This window comes from Patiria miniata, unplaced genomic scaffold, assembly GCF_015706575.1.
Source record: "Patiria miniata isolate m_02_andy unplaced genomic scaffold, ASM1570657v1 HiC_scaffold_14, whole genome shotgun sequence".
In the NCBI taxonomy this organism is placed as follows: Eukaryota; Metazoa; Echinodermata; class Asteroidea; order Valvatida; family Asterinidae; genus Patiria; species Patiria miniata.
In genome coordinates, this window is record NW_024037052.1 from 3,752,705 (window position 1) to 3,765,268 (window position 12,564).

At 42.0% G+C, this 12,564-nt stretch overlaps 1 protein-coding gene across 10 annotated transcripts in view; it reads right to left on the reverse strand.

Annotated features, from left to right (window-relative positions):
- LOC119721913 (filamin-B-like) overlaps positions 1-12,564 on the reverse strand; it is a 134,986-nt gene that overhangs the window by 72,684 nt on the left and 49,738 nt on the right. For all 10 annotated transcript variants that reach the window (XM_038191859.1, XM_038191855.1, XM_038191854.1 and 7 more), the window contains exons 3-10: positions 11,023-11,286; positions 9,768-9,865; positions 8,725-8,853; positions 7,683-7,895; positions 6,909-7,071; positions 5,823-6,023; positions 5,129-5,266; positions 161-427 (exon numbers count right to left, since the gene is read on the reverse strand). In XM_038191859.1, the coding sequence (XP_038047787.1) occupies positions 161-427; positions 5,129-5,266; positions 5,823-6,023; positions 6,909-7,071; positions 7,683-7,895; positions 8,725-8,853; positions 9,768-9,865; positions 11,023-11,286 (1,473 nt within the window). The remainder of the gene's footprint in view (positions 1-160; positions 428-5,128; positions 5,267-5,822; positions 6,024-6,908; positions 7,072-7,682; positions 7,896-8,724; positions 8,854-9,767; positions 9,866-11,022; positions 11,287-12,564) is intronic.

The following is a 12,564-nucleotide window of genomic DNA, read 5'->3' on the forward strand; positions in this document are numbered from 1 at the left end:
GACAAAAATCAAACATGCAAAATGTGCAGAAGTGTTTCAGTTGCCTGGCGGTCGGGATGGGGGTGGGGGTAGGGGACAGACCTCAAGCACTTGGTCCTTCCCCACAATACCTGTCCTGTTTGTTTACTTCACCAACAATGAATGAGCTGTGACCCCATACCTAAAGCACCAACGGCGCCGTTGGTCTCCACGGTGAAATTGCACGGCTTGCCCACAACGCCGCCCTCGAGTCCTGGCCCGAAGGCGCGCACCAGGGCCAGCTGTCCCGTGGCCTCGGGGGAGATGTTGACGGTGAAGGGGGCCTTGTTGATCTCCTTCTTGCCGTACATGGCTTGGATGATGTAGCGGCCGGGTTTGTAGGGCTTGTAGGAGCAAGTGAAGATGCCGTCACCATCGTCTTTGACTTGGCATGGCTCGTCGATTCCACCTGACGAAAATGGTTGCAGCAATAAATACTTGTAACAATATTTCGGGTGAAACAAACATATTTTCGGTCATGCATCGTCCCATCATCAAATAGTCAAAGCCAACTGCTGCGAGACATATCTTGTTATAGGATAAGATGACTCATGTTATAGTGTGCGACTTGTGTTACTGATTTTGTACAAATTCCCTCAATTCTATTTATATATTCAATGAATATTATTGTTCGATTTGGCTGGGAAGAACAATACTCCACAGATATACAGCATGTTAACATGCAGTTTAATAACAGGGAAGGGGAAATTCCTGGGAGTGCAGTGACAGTGCGAGTTTTAATACAGGCATTCACTTGATATGAAAGTTGCAAAATTCACACAAACTGTGGTCAAGTGCTCGCAGTGCAAAAGTGGAGTTTTATATATGAACAAGCTTTGCCTGTATCCATTTTGTGATGAATACAAGGAGCAAATTCCCATGAATTTTTGCTCATTTTTATCTGTATATCACAGTCCTTGGGCCAGTGATAGACTCTTCAGCCAAAAAACTCGGCCTGTCCATTTCAGCCATAAAATCAACCATTTGTGACTACAATAAAACACTACAGTGACTACTCAATTAAATTTCACTGGCTTATTCCGAATAGCACAGACGCTACACGTGAATCTCTTGTAGCTTTATGCTTTCAGTGAAGGATAATCTGACTAAGGGTCTTTATAATGTGTGACCTCGAGATATTCTCTTTGAACGAATACAAAAAACTTTCTGGACCATAAATTGCAATGGTCTGTTTGACTCCTACAATCTTATATTTCAATATACTTGTACCTGGGAACCTAGAAAAGGACTCAATGGCAACACTGAACCATAAAAATAATTTATAAAGATGAAACTGGTATGGCATGCAACTGAGAATTTAGGAAAAAAACGAGGAAATTTCTAACCACACAAGACTTTGTACAGTGTTTTTAAATTTGTAATGGCATTCACGAGAAGTAAAAAAAAAATGAGGATATCAGTGGATCTGAGGAAAAGTTGCATGCCTGTCAGGTATCCAGGGAGGAACTACTACATGTAGCTCACACTTTGTTGGCCCTTGCATCAATTTGGGTTCTATATTATTATTATTTTTGGGGGGGGTGGGGGGGGGGGGGTGTTTTTTTGTTTGTCTTTTATCCTTGGCTTTTTTTTTCCCCAAAAAGAAGCTCCCACACCAAGGTAGTTTAGTATGTATATCATTACATATGAGACTTAACCACAATTTTGTTTAAGCCGTGAACCAATTACTTGGCTACGGCTAGAAATGACACACAAGTCTATGGGAAATGGCTGCAGCCACTACCATAGACTCGTGTGTAATTTCCAGCCGCAGTCAATAACTCGCACGCGGCCTTTATAAGAAAAAGTCTACGGTTGCACCATTTAACAAATCTCTGTTGTGAGTTTGTGAGGTCCTGAAAAGAACAGAGGGAACTCAAAGTTTTGGAGGGAGTACTCTGCCCATCAGAAGCTGTCTCCTGACAACGGGCAGAGCATGAGCTCCGTTCGCCGACAAAAGAGGGCGCCCTTTTACATAGCAACGACGTCCCATGGGCAGGACATTTCGCTGGTTGACGCACACCGTTCCTTGTGTGTGACGCACGTACACCAGGGGATTTGTGCTATGTACACGCAGTGACCGCGCTTCGCGGCAAATGAATTGCAGTCAGGCAAGATGGCGTCGGTCGGTCATCCCCAACTGTACTCTCTTTGCCGGTGAGGGGGTACTTGTGAACGGAGCGGATACTGTCCAAAACTTTGATTTTCCCTGGTTCTTTCCAAATCTCACAAACTCACCAAAGAGATTTGTCACATAGTGCTACCGTACATCTTTATCTTATTGCTATCTTCACCATGAAAACTTTCAAATCTCATTTTGTTTTCCTGACAAAATATAACTTAAAGTTTTGTTAGCCTAGAGTCCACCAGCCTTAATAAGCCAAGAACAATGTCCATGTAAGTGCTCCATTTACAATGCAAATGGCTGTATGGGTATTAAAACTACAGATTTTAACTCTTTTTCAATATTTCAGTGGAAATCTGCTTCAGAAACTATACACTGCGCTTGAATGTTAATAGGCATACAAGACAAAACTGGACTACTGAAATTTGGTCCAATTTATATTTTGTAGTCCTACCAACACATTAGGCAATTCAGTGGGTTGGGAAGGGAATGAGTTAATCAACAGAGAGCTGAGGGGCATGAAAACTCGGATGGTTGAACCCGGTGAACCCAATGCCGCCGCAACGAGGCATTGTTTAGTGCTATAATGGCAAACCATGCATTCAGTCCGTACAATTAGTGCACCGTATATTTCAGAAATCTCAAGCAAACTTGTAGCCTATGTTAGTTGTCTTGTCTGGAGAGTTCAGATTTCGTCCCCTTCATTTTTTTTTTCTTTCTCATTTCTCCTCAGGAAACATTACTCCTTTTTACAGATTTTTTTTCCAAGTTTGGTTAATGCCAGTGCTGAAATAAGCCTCTGTACTGATGACATCACACTTTGTTTACGTGTGTGCTTTCCTATGGTGCTCAGTGGACCGTGGGCCCCCACTGGCTCCATAGGAAAGTGCACATGTAAACAAAGTAAGACGTCATTAGCACAGAGGCTTATTATGTTCAGGGATTTGTTTTGCAAAATAACAATGATAGACCATTTTGTCTTCTATAAAACTTTTTTTCTTTCATTTTGTTTAGTGCAACATCACAATGGTGGAACGTTTTCTTTGCTTGTCCTATTTTTGTCCTTTCCTTCATTTTGTTCTCCTGTTCAATCATAAGTTTGATTTCCTCAAAACAGAGGACTTCAAAAATCATTTTAAAATGAATTTAAGTGTTGGTTATGAATGAACACATCCATGCAAGAGTCAGATTTAAACTGAATCACTCTTTGTATAGAAGGAAACAATTACGGCATCAATGAATTTTCCTGAATAAACACCATGCTGGTCATGATTTTTAAATAACTAACTTTGTTAGAACATGCCCCATCAGACAAGACAACTTAAACATTGAGGCTACAGTGTTTTAATTTCATTATTCACTCGTTCTCACTCGTTCAAACAAACAGACATGAGTTAGGATCTAAATGTGTAAACATGTACAACAGAATTAATTGCCACACACCATGCTGAATAATTGTTTCTTCAGATCTTAAAAGAGTACAAGCAAGTTAGTAGAAAGGTACATATGATGACATGAGAGTTAAAACGGACAGACAACTTTGTTTCAAAAGGGGCGTTTGGATATGACGTGCTCCTGTTCGGGAACGAGCTTCAGACAATTTTCCATTCGTCTCTCAATGTGGACTAAGACCTCCATGTCTTTATTACAGTGTTGTACGTAAGGTACTTGTGACAAGTCGCAAGACATCACAAGACCATCACAATCGATCACAAGTCGACCAATCCCAAGTCGTTCATTCATTCATTAGTTATACTGCAGTAGAAAAATTAAGAGTTTTTTCCCTTGAATACAAAGTTTAGCAGGACGATTTTGAATTCGTCAGAAAATCCTTGCACTCGATGGCAGCTTGGCAGAAGTTGTCTAGGGTCAAGCCCACCTGTGATAGACCTTCAGGCGTGCAACTTGGAATTTTGAAAACACAAGGAAATCCCAAACCACACCAGACTTTGTGCAGTGTTTTTCAATTTGTAATGGTATTCATGAGAAGTAAAAAGCGTGAAAATCAGCAGATCTGAGGAAAAGTTGCATGCCTGGAACTGTTGTAAAGTCTGACAACCAACTTTCCTAAAGGACTGTTACAAAGGCATTACTTGATACTAGTCACTTGTGACCGAACTCATGATCCGACTTGTGATTTACTTGTGATTGGATCTGTGATGTACTTGTGACTGATCATAAATACTATGACCACAACACTTCTGTATTATCAGGATGTCTTCAGGTTAGCTGGGATAATATCTATCAGTTTTAAATGTCCTTTGGTAAAGTCTGATTTTCTCCAGTGAAGAGTCACTAAACCGTTGATAGTTGAGTTGCATGTATGCTATCACTAACTATGCAAATCCACTGCCTGCGATCTTTTATATTTCTTTACCAAAATTCACACTTGTGCAATTTTTTTGTTACCCTCAACATCTCTATGCACTCTCTTGTATTTCGTCTTTTTTTTCCATCCCTACTTCACTCACTCTTCCCTCTCATTCAACATTCAATACTGAGTTGTACTCAAGACCTCACATCCTCAAGTCCTCACATGTCATCACATGTCCTCACAAGTCCTCAAAAGCCCCACAAGTCCTCAAAAGCCCCACAAGTCCCCACAAGCCTCACAGGCCCTCACAAGTCCTCACATGTCCTCATATGTCCTTACAAGTCCTCACAAAACCTCAAAGGTCCTCACATGTCCTCACAAGTCACCGCAGGTCAATCCCAAGTCCTCATAGGTCAATAACAAGTCATGTTGCAAGTCAAGTCACATGCTATTCAAGTAAACTGTGACTAAGGCATTCCCCTGCCAGACTTTGTTTCATGTTACTTACGACGTAACTAGAGACTGACTTGTGATGGACTTGTTATCTGACTTATGATGGACTTGTGACGGACTGTCTACAACTCTGACATTCAATCTCTCAATCAGACTGCACGCATGGTTGCCTAGCCAGCACCCAATGTCTCGGTCCCCGGCACACACTGTAAGCTCACCAGGACCAATTATCTGAACTTTCAGCGGAGCCTCGCCCGCCTCCTTGGCGTTGACAAAGAAGATGCATTCCTCCCGGACTCGCAGACCCTTGTTCTGGATGCCGCGCCCGTAGGCAAAGGCCTTCTGGGCGTTGAATGCTGCAATAGGGGAGATAAAAAAAGACACGACATAAATCAAATCGTACACACCAGAGCAGATGTTTCATGTACAGTTATACACTGTATTAACGCATGATACCACCACTAATTGCTGCTGCACCAAATACCACTTTATACCAATGGTCTCAAAGCATTTCACAATGAGATCAGTTTTTGCAGCAGCTCGAGATCAGCGCATTCCGGTCTCTACCGATATCTTCACAGGTACCTATTTATACTCCTGGGTGGAGAGAGCAATTGAACCCATGCAATTTGCCCATGAACACAAGCTCAGTGTTCCCCATCTGTGATCGACACCATGACGGCACATGAGTCGACCGCCGTAACCATTGGACCACAGCACTCCACATCAGAAACTTCTTTTGACAAATGGATGCTTTGCACTCTGCATCAAAACATCCCCATCTATATCAAGGACAGTTGCTGGGGCAGATACAATGAAAATCATTCCTGTAGCGATAGAAATTTAACATCGACTCGCCCACTTTTTTTCTGGAACTTCATTGCTAACAACAAGCGAAATGAAAAAACTTACGGAAGGAAATCTTGACTTTGTAGGGGCTCTTGGGGATATCTTTGCCGGCAAACTTGATCTCGATGGTGTAGTTTCCAACCACGGTGGGTACGTACTCGCAGTAGAACACATTCTTGCCCTTGTCGGTGACCTTGACACTGGAGGTCGTCGTGTCACTGTTGGGGTCAATCACTGTGACCATGGGAACACCAGCTCCAGCACCTGCGAAAGTCAAGGTCAAATGCCAAAGGTCAATTGCTCACCCTCCTTCTCTTTCCCACTTGATAGGCTTGGCCAACTCCTTAATTGAATCAAATCAAACGGATAGAATCATTGAGCCCTGCCAAATAATGTTTTGACCAATTGAGGCAAAAATATTTTGCTTGGCATAAGACCTTTTTCCCTAATTCTTAAGACAACCATATAAAAGCAGTGTAGAGATTTGTGGACTGTTAAAGTTAAAGTGCTTTGTGTTTTTTCGTGCCCATGCATGTATAAACCCTGCAAAAACAGAAAGTCCACACCTATTGTAGGGGTCATAATTTTGAATTTTATCGTCTTATGATGATGTCATTTATGTAGACCTTTGGGGAATGTTGTTAGCTACATTTTGGTACCCTGTTTGCTACCAAAGAATGTAAATCATCTACGACTGACAACAGTTTATGAAAAATGATGCAGGTAGAAAAGTTTCGAATTTAAAGATTAGGAGAAATTGTTAAGTGTAACCACACATGTCCATTATTGTCCCCTATCGACTGCACAGTGCCCAAACAAAGCACAGGTAATTCAATTTGTGTGCTCCCTTGCAGTCAAGCACTGTGTGATCGGTATTCCCTGCTGGGACATTGTCATTTTCCACTTGCGTACTCTTTAAATTTGCGACTTTTTAAACCGCATGATTTTTCATAATTCATTGTCAATGTGGGACGACTTACAGTCTTTGGTAGCAAACGGGACGTCAAAATGTAGCTAGCAACATTCCCCAACAGTCTATATAAATGACGTTATCATAAGAGGATCAATTTCAAAATGATGACCCTTCCAATGAGTGTGGACTTTCTTGTATTGCGGTGTTTAGTTGCCTTGTCAGCATTGGTCCTGTACCTGCTGTGAAGATTTCAAAGTGGGTGGATTGGTTGACTATCAGTCCAGTTGCTTCCAAGCCCGGTCCCTTGGCAGAACATTTGGAAGCATCGCCCTTCATGTCGCCGATCTCCACGGAGAAGGGGCTCTTCTGGATCTGTTGGCCTTTGAAGGTGACCTCGATCTACATGTAAATGAAAGAAACCAGACGAAACAAGTTTTAACTTGAGTATTGGTGAACCACCACCATGCAAACTCCTTCCGTTTTATAGCTCCATGTTTGTTCACAGGTAGCTGGAGCTTCTTAAACCTGGGCCTGACCAGAGCTGAATTTTACCAATGTAGAGCACCAGATATGTGATGCGATCAAGCTATTAAAATGAGTCATTTGTCGACCCTAGTTATTTATTTTTTAACAGATTTGAAAAGAGCACAATGTCAGCATTACTGCTGTGAAAACCACATGCTGATACCATCTTTAGTTCTAAAATTATGGATGTGAAGAAGTGATTTGATGAAGTGGCCCTATTTTGGCCTGTATCTCACAACGAAAGTTCCCGACAAACGACTCATTTAGCTTGATCACATCACATATGTATAGCACCGAACCTGTGCAAAGGCCATATTGGATTCTTGCTTGTCTAAGATTTGTGCCAAACTCTCAGACACAGGTCCAACAGAGATTTGGGAAGTGGTAAAAAGGCCTTACAAGTACGCAAACAGGGTCCAGCTTATGTCCCCTGATTACAATTTTGTAGCTCTGACCAAAAAAAAAAAAACACAAAAAAACCTTACCGTATGGACACCAGCGATTTTGGCGGTGTATGTCACTGTATAGGTCTTGTTCTTGTCGCTGTTGTATTTGCACTCGTTGGGAACCAGTTTGCCGCCTGGGCCCTTGATGACCACCTCAACTTTGCCGCTTCCGGCGGAGAACGTCTCCACAGTGAAGCTCGTGGGGAGCGAGATGACGTTGCCCCTTTCCAGTCCTGGACCGTAGGCACGCACCTTCAGAGAAAACAGGCACTTTTACAGGCAGTTCGCGGAACTTTTAACAATTTGTTACAATATTCAGTTTTCAAGCTTGTTATGCGGCCACGTAAAAATGAAATGGCTTAAATCCAAAACATAAAGGCAAAGACATATTCAAAAATTCCCACTTTAATGTCTTTGTTTTAGCCGTCTATTGATTGAAAATTGATCTCAGTAGTATAATATGAAAATCAAAAGAGATGCTTCAACAAAGCTTTTTTCTTAATTTCTGTGTTGCAGAAAATACCCTGGAAATTTTTAGTTTTTCCAAAGGCTCTGCTCATAACCTCTGATTGAAGAAAAAAGTCCCCTTCTGTCTTCACACCATCAGGTTTTGGACTTGTGCTTTGACTAATGACCAGAACAAAAACTTCAATCATTGACAAGATTCTTGACACATTACAAATGCAAGAAGATGTTCCAATGCTCATTTGCTCGCGTGTCAAATGACACATTTTTTGGAAATTTCCGTTAGTAGTTGGTTTGTAATTTGGGCAAGTCCATGAACGAGTCCGCGCAAACGTTGACATGACACATCTGTCGCTTCAGTGCATGACATCGAGTAGCCGCAATTGGCTGAGTGCGAATGTGTCCCGGATGCTGGTTTTTGCGCACTTCAAAATATGACTCGGCAACAAAGTGAGATCCTAGACTATTGTTTTCTGAAAATATACGCCATGCACAGAGCAAAAGATTCATCAGGATAAGTTGTGAAGCACCCATCTTTAGATTTGGAGCACTTTTGTTGCTTCACAAGAAAAAAAAGGAACAAACGACAAATGGTCCACTACTCAAGGCAACTAACCTTCTTGGCATTAGAGCGTGGTCGGAGTGGCGCGCCTGGCTTCAGCTTGCATTTAGGGAACTCAGCCAGGTATGTCATGACGCTGAGGTCGTCCACTTTGGGGTTGCACATGTCCTTAGGGTCCAATACCTTTAAGACAAAAATTAAATTTGGAATACAAAAGGTCTCAGACAGAACCACACATCAGCGTGTTATCTTCTTAACCCTCTGAGCAGCGAAGCGGTGATAAAATTCTCCACATTTTCCAAATATGGGCATATTTTTTTTTTCTTCAATGGGCCAATTAGGCCAAGCTTCCATGTAATCCTCACCCCTACTATACACCACAAGCATGTAGACTCCCATTGGCCAGGCCCTGGCCACTCCGGAGTAAGGAGTGTTGAAAGACAGAAGCCAAGATGGCGGCTCATGCCTTTGTGCAGTAATGGGAGAAAATGGCGGCCAAACCCTTTGTGCCGCCGATCTCTTTGAGTCAACCCCTTGTGAAGTGGGACAATCAGTAGCAAGGAACATACATACTCTAAACTATGTTGCATCACAGATGTTCATGCTTTATAACGAAGAATAATTCATTCAAGATATTCCCCAGATTTGTTCAAGTCATTTGGTACTAAAGGAATCGAGTGCAATTATCATTTTTTTTTTTTAACTGGAATACTAGTATTTGCATAGTTTGTGTCATCACTGCAAAAGAGTATAACTTGACCTTAAACTTGGATTCCATGACAAGATCTTTGACAAGGCCTTAATCCGATTTCCAACACGGATTGCTAGTGACTGATTTAGGAAATTTCAATACTCAAGTTATGGGTTTCAAAGTGTACATAAAAGAAGTTTTTTTTGCCAAATACAGTACTTTTTGACAAGGCATTCTTTACTGAGAGTTAAATAACAGAAACTGTCGATACTTAAGAATCACGTTTGTGTGACTCTTCATGACTACTCAGTGATATGCATTTCCATGATGATTAAACATGTCGTTCGTTTCAAGATGTCAGTACCAGACTCTGTGATTGGCCCATTGTCTGTGTTCGGTCCATTACCTGTGGCACATCCAGCCAATCCTGAGCCAGCTTCATGGCCTCCTTGGCATTCTTCAAGTTGTCTTTGGGATCCCAGTCTTCCCAGTCAGGGCAAAGTCCTGATGAGAATTGTCAAAAAAAGGAAACATTTTAGAAAAAATAGACCAAGGCCAATTCATAGCAAATACAGATAGTGCAAGACATACACATATAGACCCTAACCCCCTAGTACTTCCTCAGGACTACCCTGCTAAATCCAACAGAGTCCAACCGGACTTTCCTGCTCAATCCACTGTGCCTCATTTTCAGTTGTCTGCTGAATCCAACGGAGTCCAACATGGCGTTATAATGCGGTTCAGTTGCCTGCTGAATCCAACATTGTGCATGAGGAATGTATACACAAGGGGTTAACTGCTCAATCCAACAGGCTCCATCGGGTATGTGACATAGTTGGATCCTGTTGTATTCAGCAGGGTTAGGACCTCATGCATTTATGAACCAAATGCACTTCTTTCATTGGTTGGTATTCAAACACATCGGGGAAGTAAAAGTCCTATTGCTCAGCCTGTCAGTAAACTCCAAACTATGCTCACATTGGGAGCATGGGCGTCGCCCGGATTTTTCTAGGGGGTGGTTGGGGGGCAAAGCACCTTTTTGTACTTATATGCATAAAACCTCCAAGTCATCTAATAATATAACAGCCGACACCTGTCTGTTCTCTTGTGAGGTTAAGGGGCAAAGGTCAATATGGAGGGTGCATTCTTTAGACTCAAATCAATGTCAAAAGGTCTCGCTGGTATAGTTTTTTTCGGGCGTTTTTCCCACCTCTGCTACACATACATACACAGTGTACCCGCCCACTCCCCCAAGTTTTGTTCTTGCCCCCCCCCCCCCCCCAGTTTTACCTCGAACACTTTATCTACATATAGATATTTTCTTCACTGTTAAAGAGAATGTGCAACATTTGCTTTTGCTGCAATTTTAGAAATATATGGATTTGGAGGATAAGTATGTTATAGCAAATATTGTAAAACTGACTTGTTTCACTTTTGTTGTGTTGTGTTGTGTCGTCCCTTTAAGATTCATAAAATTTCATCCGCGACGGTAAAATGGAGTTCGTGGTGTCAAGAAAAAGAAGACATGGTTATGTAACAGATGGTGGTCACCATTTTCCTAAATAATTAGTCATACCCGAGAAATCAACAAAATAAGGCTCGGTTTCCTTTTTTTTGGAAACACCCTGTAGACTTGTTATACACCATTCTGCAACACAAACCTGGTGCGCAGGCATCCACGAGGGCGCCGATTGCCCGGCCATTATTCCAGTCCCTAGTGAAGTTCTTGATGGGTACGTCGGGGACCTTGTTCTGGATCCAGCCCAGGAGCTTCTCCTTGGGCGTCGGCTGCCTGTGCTTGTGGGCGTCTTCGTCAAGCTCCCCCTCATCCTCCCACATGGGCATGGAGATGGAGTAGTGCAGGATGAGCAGCCATATCATGCCCAGGATCAGCTTGCGCTTGCCATCTACGATATCTGTGCTGTCTGCAAGTTGAGAGGTAAACCAAAAATTCATAAGTTAGGGCTGTGCATAAAATTAGTATTCGATTATTCAAACTTGGTTGGATTAAATAGTTGGAAAGAATTCCATGGTGGGATAATAATAATAATAATAATGGAGTCTTATATAGCACACGTATCTACCAACAATTAGGTACTCAAGGAAATTATGTCTATTATTAAAGAAAGGTAAATAAAGTATATGAGAAATATGAGACCCATTTTGTAGCACATTATAAGGGTTGAAAAGGTGCTGCGGCGCATATTGCAGCCACTGCCAGAAACACCGGGCAAACCCTTTCTCTTAGCGATTAGTGTCACTTGGTTCTTTAACGTGCATTACACAACACACGGGACCTACGGCTTTACGTCCCATCCGAAGGATGAAGCAATAATGGTGAAGTGCCTTGCTCAAGAGCACAAGCACAATGTTCCCACGGTCAGGATTCGAACCCATGTACATGTACCACGGCACACGAATCGAACACCGTAATCATTGGACCACAGAAATCACTTGACACCCTGTGTACAAACCCTATGAGACTGGTCTGAAAAACTGTGTTTTCTCAGTAAATGCTTCATTATTTTCCCTGCTAAATTTGACTGTTCAGGACATGTTATTGCTTTTGATGGCTGATAGGTCACTGCAGGGGAAAACTAGTGATGTCCATGTATGGAATTCTTTCCGAACATTCAAGTACTCCATTTCAAAATGCGTGATCAATTTAAACATGTGCCAGCCTAATCCTGCTACTTATCGAGGATTTGCACTGCAGCTACATATGTACCGCCGCTTGTCAAAAATTGACAAAGACCTTTTTTTTTATTAAAAGTACAGAACAGGTAGCGTAATGGTCAATATTTGAATGATTTGACCCTTGAAAGAAGAAATTTCAGCTAATAAACCTCTTGAAAGCTCTCAAATCATGTTTGAAAGTGGCCTTCAATGAAAGTGTTTTTTTTTTCACAAAAAAATTCCTTTTATTTCATTATGTAGACCCTCCACCATTAGGGAGCCATACCGGTAGCTCTTAATGCTGTGATCAATTTTTGTGGTGACAGATGATGTACAACCATATGCTGTTGGCAGCGGTTACAACACATTCAATTTGGTGTTCAAAATATTTGAGCAATCCTTCAGGGTATTCGGTCTGTAATTGTCAACTGATAATAAAGCTGTGTAATGTGCAGGGACTGTGGTTTTGTTGTCTGAATTCCACATAGCGAGCAGCTGGATAATAACAGGCTCTACCACAGAGGCAA